This window comes from Drosophila persimilis, unplaced genomic scaffold, assembly GCF_003286085.1.
Source record: "Drosophila persimilis strain 14011-0111.01,24,50 unplaced genomic scaffold, DperRS2 tig00000579-arrow-pilon, whole genome shotgun sequence".
Lineage (NCBI taxonomy): Eukaryota > Metazoa > Arthropoda > Insecta > Diptera > Drosophilidae > Drosophila > Drosophila persimilis.
Genome location: NW_020825322.1, coordinates 2,867,366 through 2,885,052, shown reverse-complemented (window position 1 = coordinate 2,885,052; position 17,687 = coordinate 2,867,366). Strand labels below are relative to the sequence as shown.

General features: G+C 44.9%; 2 protein-coding genes across 4 annotated transcripts; both read right to left on the bottom strand.

The window, feature by feature from the left end:
* Window positions 1–993: 993 nt before the first annotated feature.
* On the bottom strand, window positions 994–8,082 carry LOC6598418 (transmembrane protein 120 homolog). Of its 2 annotated transcripts, XM_026990412.1 has the most exons (7): window positions 7,454–8,082; window positions 6,914–7,032; window positions 2,586–2,715; window positions 2,127–2,266; window positions 1,792–2,009; window positions 1,322–1,701; window positions 994–1,173 (listed from the first exon to the last, which is right to left on the bottom strand). In XM_026990412.1, the coding sequence occupies exons 1-7, from the start codon at window positions 7,514–7,516 to the stop codon at window positions 1,063–1,065; spliced, it is 1,161 nt and encodes a 386-aa protein (XP_026846213.1). In that variant the 5' UTR covers window positions 7,517–8,082; the 3' UTR covers window positions 994–1,062. The 2 variants fall into 2 exon arrangements, with proteins under 2 accessions (XP_026846213.1, XP_026846214.1); XM_026990413.1 differs by lacking the exon at window positions 6,914–7,032 and having other exon boundaries at window positions 7,454–8,081.
* A 678-nt stretch (window positions 8,083–8,760) lies between these two features.
* On the bottom strand, window positions 8,761–17,687 carry LOC6598419 (protein white). 2 transcript variants are annotated; one of them, XM_002023627.2, is made up of 6 exons: window positions 17,392–17,687; window positions 12,956–13,229; window positions 12,230–12,884; window positions 10,066–10,381; window positions 9,648–9,779; window positions 8,761–9,573 (listed from the first exon to the last, which is right to left on the bottom strand). In XM_002023627.2, the coding sequence occupies exons 1-6, from the start codon at window positions 17,461–17,463 to the stop codon at window positions 8,959–8,961; spliced, it is 2,064 nt and encodes a 687-aa protein (XP_002023663.2). In that variant the 5' UTR covers window positions 17,464–17,687; the 3' UTR covers window positions 8,761–8,958. The 2 variants fall into 2 exon arrangements, with proteins under 2 accessions (XP_002023663.2, XP_026846328.1); XM_026990527.1 differs by having other exon boundaries at window positions 12,956–13,226.

The window sequence follows — 17,687 nt, the reverse complement described above, 5'->3', positions numbered from 1 at the left end:
AAATGGCCAGAACCGGATCCGGAGCCTGGGCTGTAGCCGGAGCATACACACACACACACACACACACACAGAGAGAGAGCGAGAGCAAGGATGGTAGGGCCCTGTGGCTTTTGCGGTTGACGCGGGCGATGGCAATGGAGCAGCAAAAACCGCGCCGCTTTTTGCCGCATTGCAGGATGGAACCTTTGTTGCACAGACACTCACTGTCGTCGGAAAGAGAGTATGGTGATGGTGATGGCGATGGTGATGGTGGGATGAGAGGCTGCTGACCAGGAACCGCATTAACGGCCGCCAGTAAAACAAGGTGGACCGGCACCTAAGCATTGTTTTTTCCACTTCTCCTTCGCTCACTCTCTATAGACAGAGAAATTATACTTCAAAGGAAACATTGTCCTTGGGGTTTTTAAATTTCCAAATTACACATTACATCAAAATCGTTCAAGCGTCAATCGAATGATTACATTATACTTACGTTAATTTGTATTTACAATAAGGGGCTGCCATGCGATGGTATTCACAAACAAAATCTATTCACTTTCCCCCACCACCCCTACCCACAAAACTCTATGATATATTTGGGTTTTACTTGTATTTATTATTTGTCTCTTAGAGCTTTTAATTTGTAAAAAAAAAAAAAATCTACATGATTATCCAGCCAAATAAAAAGAGTCATTATTCGTTCATTTGAATTCCATTTTAATAATTCTTCTTAGTTTCCGTTTCGTTTGGTTTTCTTTTATCAAATTCTATCAACTTACAAATAGGCGAAAAAACATCATCTATCATTTTCTCTATATGTACTCGTATGTATGTATTTATATGTATGTATGTAAATGGTTTGCTTATGTACTCGCAGTTTTCTTCAAAATTTACAATTTTACATAACTATTAATTAAATCAAAAGGAGAGAGTAGTTGGTGGAGAAAAACAAGATCTTAAACCGATAGTTTGAAAGGGGATTTACAATTAATAAATACGAAAAAAAAACGTAGATCATAATCATAGGTAATATAAATTGTATATTGAAATGCCAGGCTTTATAGAACATAACGATTAAGTTGATTAGATTTCCTTCTTATCGGCGGGTGGCTGCTGCTCTGTCAGCGACCCGGTTGCCGTCTTGGGTGTGCTGCCGTTGGCACTGCTCGACAGGTCCATGTCACTGGCGCTATTCTGTAACGGGAGAGTCCAAAGAGGAGGAGGTATTAAGGGAGCTACTATGCTGTTAATGCTGTTCTCGAATAAGGTAAGCCTTTCCGAAACACAACTGTATGTATGTCTTGTCTTAAATATGGCTTAGTATTAGTATGGCTCTATTCACCTTGACTTCTCTGCGCAGCTTCATTGACTTGCCCATGCTCAGGAGACGGTAGCGTTCCTTGGACCTCGCGCGTATCTTTTCGGGCACCACCCACAGTGTGGTGGCCATGTTGCCAATGAATAAAAGCAGAAACAGACCGGACATGACCGACACATGCCAGGGTGCATCCGGGGGACTAAATGCCAACTTGTAGAGGGTCCATGCATTGTACGCCTGGAACCAATAGCCGATGAAGAGGAACGGCAGCAGGAAGCTCAGACCACGCCACATCCATGAGTGGAAGCCCTCGATGGTGATATCCATGTTATGGCGCTCGCCCAAGGCCTTTAGGCGATAGAGCAGACCCTTCTGGTATCCAAATTGTAGATACTGCACGATGCCTGCACGGATGGAAGAAGAGGGTGAGGTGAAGATACAGAATTGTGATAGTGCTGATGAATATCTAATCAAATCTTCGGATATGCACTCACTGATATAAACATTGAAGTACATGAACTGCATGCGGAAGATCTGCCAATGCTCGCCCTGGGGCCACACCAGCAGGACCCCGGCGGCCACCGTCGAGATGAAGTGATGGGCGCGCCACCAGCCCTTGATCCGTGATCCATTCACCTTCAGTATCGACTCGCGAATGGTCAGGGTGCAATAGTACCATACCAACAGGAAAATGAAGGCAAGCTCTAAGGCTCTGCAAATACACGGCAGATGGATGAGCAAATGGATGACAGCACTGGTGGGCACTGGGCACTGGGCACTGGGCACTGGGCACTGGGCACTGGTTTTCTCTTCAGTTTATTCCACTTACCTGTAGTTGAATATCAAATTGAAGAACGCCATTATCAGTCCAATTACGTTGAGTATTAATTTAAACTTTTCATAGTCGTCCTTGTAGCGAACTTTGTCGTTTCTGTTGAGAATCGAGACATTCACATCGCCCAAGATTATCTGCGAATAAGTAAAGTGGATAAGTCTGTGGCTCAACTCCTGGCTGGTGGTCAACTTCAACTTGGACCCAACTCCACTCTCCAGTCGAGTCGAGTCGCCTCCAAAGTCGTGTCCGAGTCAAGTTCATAACAAGTCGCGCGCAAATTGTCGCGCAGGAAGCAACTTTTCTTTTAACGTTTCCTTTTTGTTGCTGTTACTTTTGTTTGTTAGTTTTTTCAGATGGAAAGTTTTCCTTTGGGACCATGATTGTGAATGGGCACGCGCTTGCGGTGTAGGGGCGGGGTGTGGGGTGTGGGGTGTTTGGCACTTGGGCACTCACCTGCAAATAGCGACCCGATTTCGCTGGCAAAGATTGTTCGATTTCGTGCAATTGCGCTTTCCGCTTCAAGGTCATCTTCTGCAACTCATCAACCTTCTCTTTAACTTCGACATCCACCGGACCCTTAAATCTGCAATTAAGAGAAAAGGGGATTATAAAAAAACATTTATTGAGATCCTGAGAAGGAATCATTCATTCGGAATTCTCGATCGCAGACAGCCACTATTATACAATGGCCAAGATGTTGCATGAGGCACCCAAAATCTGTTCTATGGCGGGGTTTTTCGTATGTTTCGGGGTTTCAATTCCCCTTCCCAATTCGGTCCCCAGAATCCAATAACAAAGTACACAGTCTCTGGCGGGGGGCACAAAAGACTTACTTTCCGGTCAAAAAACTCCAACAACAACAAAAAAACACAGTCCTTCGCGTAGTAGTCGGTACCAAGAAAGCAAAAACGTGGCTTGGGAATGGCTTGGTACCAGTACACCGCGCGAGTCATCGAAGGAAAATTGCGAATGGAATTTGTTGGTATGCTGGTGCAATAACTTTGTATTTTATGGTATTTGCTAGTATACTAGTATACAGTGAACATTTTATAGATAATCCAAGCGAGCTTCAAGAGAATTCTGCACACATTGATTGGGCTACAATGATATCTTATCTTTGCGAAGATAATCATCCAACAATTCTTGCATAATTCCCATCATAAAGTGATCATTAACGTAGCTAAAAAAGGAACGATACGTAAAGCTGTCTTTGTCCTTGAGGAACGTTCAAGGGGTGGACACATTTTGATCAGTTTCGGGTCTTACATTCCCTTCATTTAGTACCATTTTAGATAATAAATCGAAGAGAACAGTTTTGGCAATACAATACATATTGGTAGTCGGTAGGTAGCTCCCCATAAATTAACATAAAACCATCGCACAACCATTGGCTCTGGACTTTGGCCAATATGTAGGTCTCGTCGAAGAGGAGGCAGTACTTTCCGGCAGTCGCCAGTACTTATTTATGTTTATTGTTTTATTGATTGAGTGTACATGTGTACAATACACGACTGTTCGTTTGTTCGTTCGAATGCATGATTTGCTTTCCTTGTAAATAATTCGAGTATAATTATTTGTTCACATCATTGATAGGGCGAAAATGGGAGAGAGGCAAGTGGTCGGTCGGTCCGGTCCGGTCCAGTCCGGCCGGACCGTCTGTCCACCTACCCGACCAGAGCAATTTCCAGCGTCAAAGTTCAATTTAGATATACATAATTGATAACCAAAGTGGGCGGTGGGGGGTGGGTTCTACAGGTCTCTGTGTATGTTTTCTGATCAATTGACAGTGCGACCCATGCATGTAGGCTAGCTGTATGTACATACATATGTATATGCATGTATGTGCCATATAGCACCATCTATATGGCGCTTCAAAGGTAGATTTATGGCACTGAAGCGGTCGTTCGACTGAATATGTCCCGTTTCGTGCTCGGGTTCGGGTTCTTGGGTTCGTGGGTTCGGCTGTGGGTTCTCGGGTTCAGTTCGATTTATCAATCGCTTGTATAATTCATGTTTTATTTTTAAACACCCTCTAATACCCCTCTAACACCCACAGATAACGACCCCATATATGTATATACATAGATGTGTACGCCTGAACACAACTGGAATCGAATCTAAAGAGATATCGGGCGTATGGTATGACCGCCCCATAGCCCACAACCCACAAAAGTGCCGACTCAATGGCCTGATTATATTAGTTTCCGCTCGATTTGCTTATGAGCCAACTCTTTCTTTCTTTCAGTTGTTCTTTTTCTCTACATATTGATGGAATTGTTTACTTGTCTAATCTGATTGTGGAAAATTTCCATAAAAAGAAAACCACTTTAACATAATTGATAGAATCGTTTTCGATTCCTTATATGGTAGACTACCCATATGCTTATGTAAGCTCATATTTCTTGTGGCTTGAAAACTATCAAAATCTTCCTCTTAATTTTCTATTTCTGCATAATCGCAATCAAAATTCGAAACCCCTTCGAGATCTACAAATCAATTAGTACACTTTCTCAATCCATTGAAATTGCACACGAAACGCGCGTGCCCTCCACAGACACAGAAAATAAACACCCTTTGAGTGGTTGGGGGGTTGGGGGGCTAATGTTGAGGTTTGGATGCATTTATACTCGGAAAAATCTTCAGAGGCTCTTGCCGCTAGCCAAAAGCAAACAAACAAGTAAACAAACACTGGGATGACGGGCTTCGCACGCGTTTCCCTCGAATCGCTGGCGGGACGCCCGTTCTCCATGACTCAATTAAAATTCATTTGCTAGGAATGGAGGATGGAAGGGGTTTTCCAAGGCACCCAAGCGCATTATTCGGACGACGACTCGCAAGGCGGTTCGGGGCGGACTGGACTGTGGAGTGGACTGAACTGAACTGGGCAGCAGGGAAAATGGTAGTCATTTGATTTGTTTTTTAGCTTCTGCTGCTACCCGATTTTTGCATAATTTTTGTGTGAGTTGTGGCTGCCGGGAATGCGTTCAGGAGGTCAAAACGTTTGCAACGTGACGTGGAACACGCGACTGGGAACATCGACAAAACAAGGCAATTAAACGCGCGAGAGTCAAGACGCGCGCGATAAGCCATTTATATAAATCCACAAAAGCGTCGGACGATTGTAAGCCCCTACAGAATCTGATATTTCATCATTATCCTACAATGATTGTATGTATTTATATACCTACATATGTACATATGTATATTTATACCCTTCATCGCGCTCAGTCCCGCAGAGAGGAAAGTGTCTCGGTAGGCGGGAGCGTTTTAAAGCGCCAGAGCGCCAGAGCGCCAGAGCGCTTTCGAGACAGTCCAAACAAATACAAATAAAAACGCGTCGAAGGGGCGACGGAAAAAAACGCAAGCAATAACAATGCGATGTACAGTGGGTCAAAGGGCATTCAAGCGGCAACAATTTGCATGCGCTTCAAGGTCGGATGAGCAAATAAATCATTCTGCACCCTGGCTACGGTTCAATAAACCCAACTCCTTCCTTGAGGTAGAACCCAAATCAAATTCTATTTTAATTAGCCACAAATGGAAAATAATCAACAAAGAATATAGTAAAATTAGGCTGAATCCATACTTTCCACTGCTTTTTAATACTTTATTAGTTGTAGTTTTTCCGAAGTTATTCAAGATGGAAAAATTATTGGTTCGTAGTAATACATTTTCTTCTTAATTATTTTTTATTTTTTGTTTTCTTTTTTGTTTACAAAGATTTCTGCAATTGTGCAATTCCCTTTTATAAATTTCTCTAAACGGGGAAATCCATACGGCTATTGCCATTCACATTTGGAAAGCTAACATTTTTTAAGATTCAAATTTTACGAATAATTGTATGGTTTAATTGGTACTGGAATTGTGTATCTTTGGCATTTCTCTCCACGGAAAAACTGCTTGGTCACACTGTGCCACACACCCAATGGCAGCTTTTGCTTGCCTTGCGTGTTGTGCTTTTGTATGACTATGTCTGTGGCTGTGTGTGTGTGTGTCTGTGATTTCGTCTTGGCTGGACAGAGGTCAAGGGCAGCTGGTTTGGTCGGTCAATCAGCTGCTTTGCTGGCCAGTTTTTGGTTCGAGTAAATACCTCGCTGCTCTCCTCCACATGCGCCTTGTCAGCAAACAGTTAGTTTTTATGAGGGGTGGGGCAATACATAAATACATATATGTACCACCTGAGAAAGGCCAGAGCAAAGTCTAGGGAGCTGGTTTTATCAGAAGTTTTATCACTTGGGAAATCAGCTGTAAAAGCCGTTCTGTAGCAATGTACATGGCTGTCCCGGTTTAGCCCCCGTTTCTCTCACCGATAAGAGCCCACCCCCCTGCTGATAACAGGCTAATTGCCGTAAGACTCGTGTGCTCCCCTCCTTCTGATAAGCGGCGGTGACTGAAGTGCCTGAAATGCGTGTGCGACAGCAGCGCTACGCGACTGATTAGACCGGGGCTCTAATTGATTGAAGTCAAATTCCAATTCAACATGGTAACACAACTGTTAAAGAACATGCAAGAAGGAAATTGAAACCCTGTCTGTTACATGATATAATGATTAAATGTGGATCTAATTTGTCCGAATTGCAGCCAGTTTCTAAATCAATCCGATCTAGACTGTTCCAAAACACAGTTGGGTGTTGGGTGTTGGGTTGTGGGAAAACTTTAGCCAGAAGTCTTTAAACAAAAATTGATTGCGTCAAAGAGAGAGACATTCAATGTTATCGTGTCGGGTCCCAAATGCTTACTTTTCTGCGAGTTCAAGGGTAAGGGCATTGTCTTATACTCACTGTCTCAATGATGCCGTTATTTGGTTCATGCGATACCGTTGATGCTTAATTTCATTGAAGCAGATCTGTTGGCGGCTGTGCAGCTGCTCCAGCAGCTCGATGTAGCGTCTGTTGCAGTTCTGTCGCAAAAACAGTAGGAGAGAGGGAGAGAGGGAGAGAGAGAGAGAGAGAGCGAGAAAAGGTGGTGAATTATAAGCAGCTGTTTGGTCAAGGTGAAAGCCATCATGGCAATACAACATATCTACATACACATATTCAAGCATAACCATAAGCAAAAACATACAGAGCTATACATACATACATATGGATATGTCTGCAAATACGTACTGGGCAAACAAAAGACTTCTCTTTCCCCTCAAAGGTATGTTAATAAAGGGTGGCTGTTTTGTCAGAGACCGCTCTGACAATTGCTTTAAAAATTGTTTGTGCCCAGTTGTCGCGTAACAGAGACTATTAATATAGGCAATAATAGCTCAAAGGAGTGGCAATGACCCCTCACCCTATACAACATACACCTTGGGCTCTTCTCAATTGGCTTACCTCCAGCTCCGTGTACTCCTTGTTAAGCTCCTCCCATTCATTTTTCAGTGAATCGATATCCATGTTGTGTCTTTTTATTTTTCGTCTTCTTCTTTATCCACGTTATTCGGTTGTGTTTTGTTGTTTTGTTGTATGCAACAGCTGTGCCTCCGAACCCCCCCTTTTACCGGCAGGGGCTTTTGAGGTTAGGTGACCGGTGAAAAATCAATTTAGTTGTGCGACGCCGTCTACTAATGGCTCTGTTAGTAGCGTAGTTCTCTTTCCACCTTCTGGTTATTTGCTGCTTACGCATGCATGCATATACATAGACACTTACATACACTGTGCCACAACGTATTAAAGGAAAAACAAAAATCACTTTCAAGAGGGAACAAAACAACAGTAATTTGATTTGCACTTGAAAATTAGGAGAAAAAAATATTGTGCCGCTACGCGCCGCACTCTTCACTGCTTTGCTTTGCTGGCGTCTCGCTCTGCACCCCTCTCGAACTGATGGTTCGTTCGGGTTATTTCTTTAAAAATAAATTGTTGAGCAAAACTTGTGACGAGCGTTGTAGAGGATGGTGGAGGAGGGTGGTGGACTGGCGAACAAACGACCGACCGCACACCGACTACACCGACGGACGACTAATATTTTGTTATTAACTATTTCCGTTGCACTTTTGTTTTAAATACTTTTGCAAACAAAAAATACACCAAATAAAATCCGCTCAGCGGCGGCCAACAATGTAAAACGGAATTACTCTCTGTGAGCAACGAACGAACGGCGCACATAAGGTCATCAATAGTCAGCGCGGGCGTCAGAAAGAGAGAGAATGAATGAGAGCAGCAGCAGACAGAGAGCGTAAACACCAATAGTGCTGCTCCGTTACGAACTAGTTCGCTCCAACAAAACAAAAATTTCCTAAAACCTTGAACATGTATATAAAAAAAATGGTATTAAATAAGATATATACCTATCTTCTATATATTACCGATTTTCGTCACTAGATATACGTTTATAGGTCTCAGTTTGGGATCCGTTAGAGGAACCACCAACCAACACTCACGAACAGAACCAAAGCGAGCCTCTTCAATGTCTGAGAGAGTAGAATGACGTGAGAGCAAGATAGTGAGAGCGCCCCAGTGCGGTGGTGAGTTTCGTCTGTTCACTTGCACGCTTTCATGTTTCCAAGCTAATAATGTTGAGTTTGCCACGTTTGGTGAACTTTAAGGTCTGTGGTGTGTTTAAATTGAGCGCGCCGTTTGAATGTTGATTTGTGAATGTTGAAGAGCTTGTGTCCGAGCTATTACAAGTAAAATTTGTGTTGAAGTAAAAAAGCATGTTTTATTCTCAAGCATTTCAAGCTTAGTAACAGTAAATGTAGTTGTTTTGTGGGGTGGTGGTTGGGGCGGAAGCCAAACAATAGACACAATAATAATTATAATAATAATAATTACACACACGACACGTACGAGTACTCATACAAAAAACCGCATTAACTATGATTGATCATCGGCAGACTCTACTCCTTGCGTCTGGCCCTGAGTCTCAGTGCCAGATAAGCCAATACCCTAAAGCTAACAATTAAGATGCCCAGTCCCACGTAATCCAGGGGCAAATCCTCAGCCGAGAAGTTTAGGGTCTCTAGGATGACCTTGCCGGAGCTGGGGCACGTCGTGTTCGAGGAGGTGCAACTGATTTCACCTGCCTCCACATCCGCCCACTGGTTGATGAGCAGCCCCTCGTTGGCGTACCGGAACCAGGACAGATACGACAGCCACTTCAGATAGACGGGCACCGACCCGGAATTCAAAAAGAACCCACCGAACAGCAGGAACGGGATAATGACGGGTGGGCCCACCGACAGGGCCATCGAGGTGGAGGAGCTGGCACAGGATATCAGATATCCGAACGATGTTGACACATTGGCCACCAATGTCACCAGTGCCAGGCAGTTGAAGAAGTGCATCACACCCGGCCTGAGTCCAATCATTGGATAGGCAATTGCAGTGAATACCAAGGGAACGGTGAGGAACAACGGCAGCTCTGCTATGGTCTTGCCCAAGAAGTACGTGTCACATCTGTACAGACGACTTCGGGCTTCTCTCATAAATACCGGCAGCTCCGATGTGAAAACCTAAGGAGAAAATACATGAAATAAATAAATATATATGTATGTATAAGAGGCGTAAGAGGGGGATTTGAACTCACATTGATAGTGGCGAAAACATTCTGGAAGGTCATGTTGGTGAGGAACAGGAAGATGGCCCCATTGATGTTCATTACGCCCACCTGCGTAAGCTGCTGGCCCAGAAAGATCAGGCCAATCAGGATGGCCACCATCTGTGGGGGGAATTCATATGATAGCCTTGCGGATTATTAAAATGTTGCTATATAATATTTGTTGTCCTATAGTGTAGAGTTTTGTATGTACAGACATTCCCATTAAAAACAATCGAATGTTGCCGAAAATTCAGTTCAATATTTACATATATGTATTTAAAACTGAGAAACGGACTACGCAACGTTCAGGTAAATTAGCTAAGACTACCTTAAAGGTTCAAGTACCAGTAGCGGTTCGATACCCCTCATCTTCATCTTCAACTCCTCCTCCGCCTCCTCTTCTTACCGTTGTCTGAATGAGTCGTACTTTGACCAGCAACGGTTCCTTCAGCACGGATAGCCAGGAACGCCAGAGCACTGCCCGGAACTGCATAAACCAGGTGGCCTTGTACGTATAACCATTTTCGGGCTGCTCCAGGGGCTGCTCGAGATTCTTGGTAGCCAGCAGCTGCTCCATTTCCCGGGCCACTTTGCTGACGGCAAAGTTATCGCATATCTTGGCAATCCTCTCTCTGGACTCAGCCTCGCGGCCTGGTACAACGGCCAGGACCTGAACGTAGAAGTCCGCCGGATTGTAATTAGTCGGACACTGGGCCCCAACACTGAAAGATTAATAGATACAGAAATATGTATATATTGTGGATACATCTGAAGATACATTTCATTAAACTATTGAACATAGAACTAGTTTGTAGTGGGATGGGAGCACGCTCATTTCAGCTGTCACCTAATTCACAGTGAAATTGACGGACAGACAGTAGTGGTCTGAGCCGAGGAAATGGTTGGGTAGTTGCTCCAAGCAGATGCGTGGCAGCAGGTAGTAGCTGCAAGGACGTATATTGTAGCGCGGACAGCCCTTCGAGTAGAAAATATGATCGGCATCGATCCAGCCCTGCTTCGAGTCGTAGGCGGACACCTGCTTGGTGGTAGTGGTGTAGACGGGCACCAACTGCTTGGAACAGGCTGAATAGACGGTGGGCGTCGTCAGGGTGCGGAAGGGTTTGGTGCCGCTCGAAAAGTTGAAGTCTCCTCCGAGGATGATTGGAATGCAGTTGCCGTTCTCGTGGTCGCGGCTATATTGGAGTAGTTCGCTGCGCAGACGTTGCACAATGTCTGGGCGCCCATCCGTACCCAGGGGACTGCCCTGCAGTAGATGGGCACTGCACACGATCAGCTGCTTGGGAGTACCGGTCAGGTTGAACTTTCCCATGAGGGCAAAGCGATCGAAGTCCTCACGCTTGTTGGGCTCCTGGACTTGGCGCCCCAAGGCCCGATGGCCGATCAGCTCGAGCTTTATCATATCGTAGATGATGGCTATACCATCGGATTCACTCTCCAACTTTTGCTGGAATATGTAATTGTAGCTCCGCATGGTGGTCGCCTTGAAGCGTCGCATGATCTGCGGCAGATGACTGCACTGGACCTCCTGCAGACAGAGGATGTCCGGATTGAGGACTTGCACCTCTTGCGTGAGCTTGTTCAGACGATTTCCCCAATTCAGATGCTGCTCTTCGAAGCCCCCATAGTGCGACTTGTGCTTCACTACCATATCCGGGGCCAACAGATTGTATGTCATCAGGCGGTAGACAACATTCGAGTAGTGGGGAGTCTCCACTACTTGCCAGCAGCGGCTCAGGTCGTAGCAGACCGCACCCATAAATCTTCCTTTTATGGAGTTCTCCATTTCTTTTTTCTGTACTGTATAAAATGTGTTTGGCATTTCTGCTTTTTTGACGTCTGACAGTTTATGTCTAGCGGTATGCCCATCAAATATCATCGGTTGCTTTTCCAGTATTAATCGGAGTTTGCTTTTTCCGGATCTGAGTACTCGTCTGCAAAATATTTTGTTGATCAAAATGCATTTGAATCATTTCCATACTAATATCAGCTTTGCATGTGTTAGTACAACGCAATATGTTTCGACAAAAATATGTTTTTGTATGCTTTTTTCATTTTCAGAGATCCGATGCTGATGTTAATTTCTGTTTTCTGTTGTGGCTCCAGCATATTTGAATAATATAAAAGCTGTTATTTGTTTGATTTGTTTTACAAACAGAACCGACCATATTGAGTATATACGAGGGCGGCTCTTCAAGTCCCTGGCTCTGGTCACTTTTGGCCTTTTTAGGACACAATGGCACTTCGCATCAAAAAGTTTGGCATTTTCGGGGATAAACATACAGAAAACTTTGGTGAGAAAATCTTCTAATCTTCTAGTCTGTTTTGTTGTAAGATCCAGGGCATCCTGTATCATCCTTCGACCGGTGACAACGAACAAGAGACGATCCTTTGTGTTTCTTTACAGATAGCTGCCATTCAAAGAACCAAATGAGCAATATCACGGGACAATAATAAAATGTACAGAGATAAATATATTCAAAATGGGAATATTGCTGCTAGATCGGAACGATCGAGTAAAGCTACATATATGGGTATAGGATTGTACTTACTAGGAGAAGAAGTCCACGGCCTCGCTGGGTGTCCCGAGGAAGGCCACCCGACCCTCGGCCATTAGCAGGATCTTGTCGAAAAGCTCGAAGAGCTCCGACGAGGGCTGATGTATGGTCAGTATAACGGTCTTGCCCTTCTGCGACAGCTTCTTCAGCACCTGGACGACACTGTGAGCGGTGAAGGAGTCCAGGCCGGAGGTGGGCTCATCGCAGATGAGGAGCGGTGGATCGGTCAGAGCCTCCGAGGCGAAGGCTAGACGCTTGCGCTCACCCCCCGACAGCCCCTTGACCCGACCGGGCACCCCGATGATCGTGTTCTGGCATTTGCTGAGCGATAGCTCCTGAATGACCTGGTCCACGCGGGCCACCCGCTGTCGGTAGCTGAGCTGCCGCGGCATCCGCACCATGGCCTGGAAGATGAGATGCTCGCGGGCCGTCAGCGAGCCAATGAAGAGATCGTCCTGCTGGACATAGGCGCAACGGGCCTGCATCTCCTTGGCATCCACGGGTTGGCCATTCAGCATCCGCATACCCGACGGCGACACTTGGATACCCTGCGGTGAGCGGAAGGCCAGGGCATTCAGGAGCGTTGTCTTGCCGGCCCCAGAGCTGCCCATTACGGCCAGCAGTTCTCCCGGATAGGCCACGCCGCAGACTGAGGATTGGCCAAGCTCCAAATTAGCCAAAAGATCCCTGCTAAATCCACCACCACCACCAGCTACTCACCATTCTTCAGCAGATGCTTCCGTGGCGCTGGGATGTGTCGCTCGTTGCAGAAGAGTCCTCGCGTCCGATTGACCAACTGTCGCCAGCCGGAGCCGGGCTGATTGACGGCCCCGAAGATGTCCAGATTGTGCCAGGCATAGGTGAGATTCTCCGGCTGTTGCCCGCTGACCGAACCATCCGGCGGCGTTGGTGGCCTTAGGGTGCCGTAGTTCTTGGTCTGGCCAAATCCCTGGCTAATGCAGCTCTGCGAGGAACCTCCGCCGCCGTCCCCCTGCTTCGCAGAAAGCACGAGGAGGGATGAGTGAATAAATTAATAAAAGGTTCCAGGGAATGGTTAAACGGAGGAGCTGCTTAAATAAGTGAGAGGCGGAGGAGCACGATAAGCAGAAGCTTGAAAGGCCCCTACACTCGAAGAAACTGGTAGACAGATGCACAATTGCATCTCCATGCAATAGCCAATAGAAACATTGGTAAATCAGTTGAATACCTCTATGTGAAATCGTTTTTATCCGAATGAAACGTGTATCTGCTATATACAAAATCGGTCTCTATATTTCGGCCACTTTCTTCGAGTGTAGTTGAAAAAGGTTGGCAACACAAAACTTTTCAATTTCACGCGTCCGTCCATAAAAATGAAGGCGTCTGTGCATAAATCTTGGCTAGCCGGGCTAATCCCTACCCCGACCCCGATCCCGATCCCGATTCCGGTCCCGGCACAGTCCCAAGCCCCCAAAAGGACGGCGGCCCATCTGTTTAATAAAAATGCCCAAGTCCCGGGCCTTGGACCCTGGGAGGCGGCGTCTATTTAAAATGTGCAAATTAGGGCAGCCATAAGCCGCAGCCGGCTAACGTCCTTGAGGGGGGGTGGTGCCAGTGGTGGTGGTGTGCTACAAATGGGGGGGGGGGGGGGGGGGGGGGGGGGGGAGTGGAGTGCTCGCCCCGCCGCGCCATGTTGCCACTTCATAAGACAATTGTGAGTGTAAATCGCTGGCATCTTCGGGTTTCGTTCGGGGACTTTGAGCCCGTCAGCTTTGTTTTTATTAAATATAAAACTTTAAGGACATCGGGAAAGGGCAATTTGGCCAAGCCTGGCACTTGACCGGCCTCCGAGTGCGGGGAAACTGGATCATAATGGATGAGTTGAGCAGCGACCATAATCGTGAAGCTTTTTTGTTGCCTACATATAGCTTGTATACGTACATACGATGTATATTCATAAGTATGCGAGTGGCTGCTCGGAGAAACTATATCATGAATATTTACTAGGCGGGCATACTCGATTGAGTTTATTACATTTGAGGGAAGGATTTCCGACTCGGCACACATACATGTATACATTTACAGTGCGTTAGTGGGCGTAGGCAGCAGGCAAAAGGGTGAATAGTGTGGGTGTATTGGTGCAGATCATTGCTGTACACTGTACGTGCAGCAGCAGAACCATGAGAGGTTCTCTATCATACATATCTTCTATCATACACCATTCTACACATCCATATACATATGTATATTCGATAATCGAAGATCGAAAAGAAAGCTTCAAAATATGTAGTTCTATGCATAATGAATATTCAATGAACTCCATAGATGAGTGAAATTGGTTGCGAGTCTACTCGGGCTTAATTGTGAGAGAAAATCGAGTACAGTCGATAGGTGTGGCAGAGGGGATTTTCGAAACCCACTCAGCAGTCAGATGTCTGTCCGGAGCTCCATCTACTCCTCGCATGGGTCGAGGTGGGGCTTCCCGCTCGAAGCGGTAACCGAAGACGTTTCACCCACGCCGCTGACGTCGCTTGCGGTAACGTCGGACTTCTACACTTCGTATCCCGTCCACTACTATTGCACAGTCCCGCCCCTTTGAGTTTTGCCTCCCATTGCCCCGCCCGCTGTCATCTTTCATTTTCATAAACAATTTTTGCTGTTTTCCATTTCCCGCTGCTTGTGGGGTTTCCACCAGGGCCTGCGGCCAGAGCATAAATAACAGGGATCCACTAATTGGCGTCCAGGAAAAAAATAATACCAAAAAGAAAATGATGGCCACAATATGGAAAACATTTTATCCCCCACTCCCTACCCATAATAATTTATATAAATAATCATAAAAAATTAAGCATAAAAAAAATAATAAAAAATGCAAACTACGTTAAAAAATACTTACTACTGAGAGAGAGAAAGAGAGGGAAGGAGAGGGCTGAGAGGCAAATAAAAAGCTGACATTCAATGAGAAAGAAAATTTAAAAAAAAATAAATGCAAATTCGGGGACACGAAGTTCATATACACTTGCCGTAACCTCTCACTCTCTCATTATAAGGATAATAAAGAATAAGGACCTGTGATATTCTTTAGATTTTTATTTGGCTTGGCATAACAAATGAAAAGATTTAACTACGGTTCTCATTATTATCCTTCGAGCAGTCACGTAAACTAATCGAAAAGAAGCAAAATAATGTCAAAAAATAAAAACTCGACTTTCCACCTAATGATCCTGATGATCTGATCAACCCTCAGCAAGGGTATACTCGTACAAATACTTAATGTCGTCCACCTTACCAAAGAACCTGTCATTCAACCTTCTTCTGTCGGTCGGTCCCACTGTCCAGTGTGTTGTCTGACTTTTGCTGAGAAATCATCGGGTGACGTCGGGAACGGTGAGCGCGGAAAAAATTTAATATCCGTTACAAGAACTCCCTGAGAGCAGGCCGAAACGTGGGGGGTTGGTTGGTGACTCAGACCTGGCAAAATTGTTTTCCCAACAAATGAGGCCGAAAAATGTTATTAAAAAGTTATTCTTTTCTTTGCAGCCCCTCGCACTTCTTAGCCACCTCTTGAGCAGGTCTTATATTATATCTTGGTATATTATTTTCTTTCTTCGGTAGGATGGCAGCAGGAAAAAGATGCTACATTTCATATTTATTTAATATTTTTTTGCTTACTTTTTACTTTGCGTGCTATTTTTGAATTACTTATGAAAGAAATTCGTGAGAGGGTGGTATATGGGAGTGTGAATGCCGGCTACCCCCCTCCCCCCGCCACCCACCCCCCGATGCCAGATGGCAGAGCAGAAATGTTTTTTGATGAACTTGACAAATTGAAATGACTAAATGAAGAAGCGACTCAATTTGTTTTGTCTTTTCTCCTCCCTTTGTCCTCGAGTGTGGGGCGTCGAGTGGCTAATGAGTGCACTCAAAAGTCATTCACTTGGATGAATACAAGGCAGGCACGGAACGAAGCACGGCTCGCAATGTGAAACATTGGAGATACAAAAAACCAGAGCTAGCTTTGAGGAGTATATGTTTGAGAAAATTCGAAAAATATTTAAGAAATTTTCACGGATTCATTACGCAGAACAAAAAACAGATGCCTCTTCCCACAAATTGGCCCTTATCCACCTTTCCTATTATCTCTCGAAGAACTTTCTTAAACCTTCGGACCATTTCCAGTTACACTTGGCCTCAAAGACCGAGGCAGCGATAAAGAACTTCCAACACAAGCCGAGGTGGCAAGGTGGTTTTTTTTGAGCAAGCAGATACGCAGATAAACACAGGTGCTAAGATACAGATACTCGTATCAGATGCTGAGCCCGAAGCATGGGCCTGGTCAAATAATGACCTAGATAAGACAAGACAAGATTATAGAATATCACACAAGCATCGCAGAGGGGGAGGCAAGTAAATAACTCAGAACTCAAAAGATCTCGCTGCAGATAAAGTATTTTATAGCCCTCGGGGCCATAGATACTCAACAATGTTGCTCCACTATCTGAGACTTATGTAGAATGTATGTATGTCCAATCCGGGCCCTACTCTTTTGGTTCTGCCCCACTGAAACTGGGCTAAGAACATTCTTCAATTCAATTCATGAGAAAAATGACACGCTTGTTGTCAGACACTCGAAATTTTTAGATTTTTGGATGCAAAAACCACACCTGAACTGTGGATGCTCTAACTCATATTTGTACTAGTCTTTGTTCGAGAACAGGTGCATATTAATTTAATCGGATTGAATGGACCTTGCAAGTCAACCCATCGATATTTTACATTCGATCTATTCTATGACTTGAATCAAGCTCTAAGTATGTTTTAATGGATCCTTTGATAGTGTTATAATATAATAATCTTGTTTATCTGATCAACTTGGATGCGACCTTCTTTGAGCTTCAGTTTGGTTTTTGTTTCTTAGCATGACCCATTCAGAATTGGAGATGATTTTCCTGGGCCAAATAAAATTCATTAAAATACTAGCTAATTTCTGGTTGCTCCGTTTGATGTCTGGGTCTCCGTTTGATCTGGTTTTCGTTAGTATTTCTAGTTTACGCAATTGCAGTTGCGGTTTAGTGGATTTTTTCTGCTATTCTCACGCTGCTTCGAGCCCGAGCCCGAGCCCGAGCCCAAGACAAAACCCCACCAATGGATGTGGCAATCGACTCGATTATACTCACGTTGTTCAAGTGTTCGGCAGAGGTATTCTTGCTACCTCCGCGTATCAACAACTCCTGATCCTCTTGGCCCATCTTCTTTAGTATGGGTTCTGCTTAATAGTTAATTTCCTTGATCGATCACTCACTCAAAAAAAACAAACAAAACAAACAAAACTACTTATGTTTGTGCGGAAAATGTGGCTTTGCACGGGGTTCGATACGGGAGTGGTGCAAACCGCGTGGAGCTTTGTCACGAAACCGCTGGCAAAATGCAACTGAAGGCGGACATTGACGTTGGTTAAGGCGACAACAGCGAC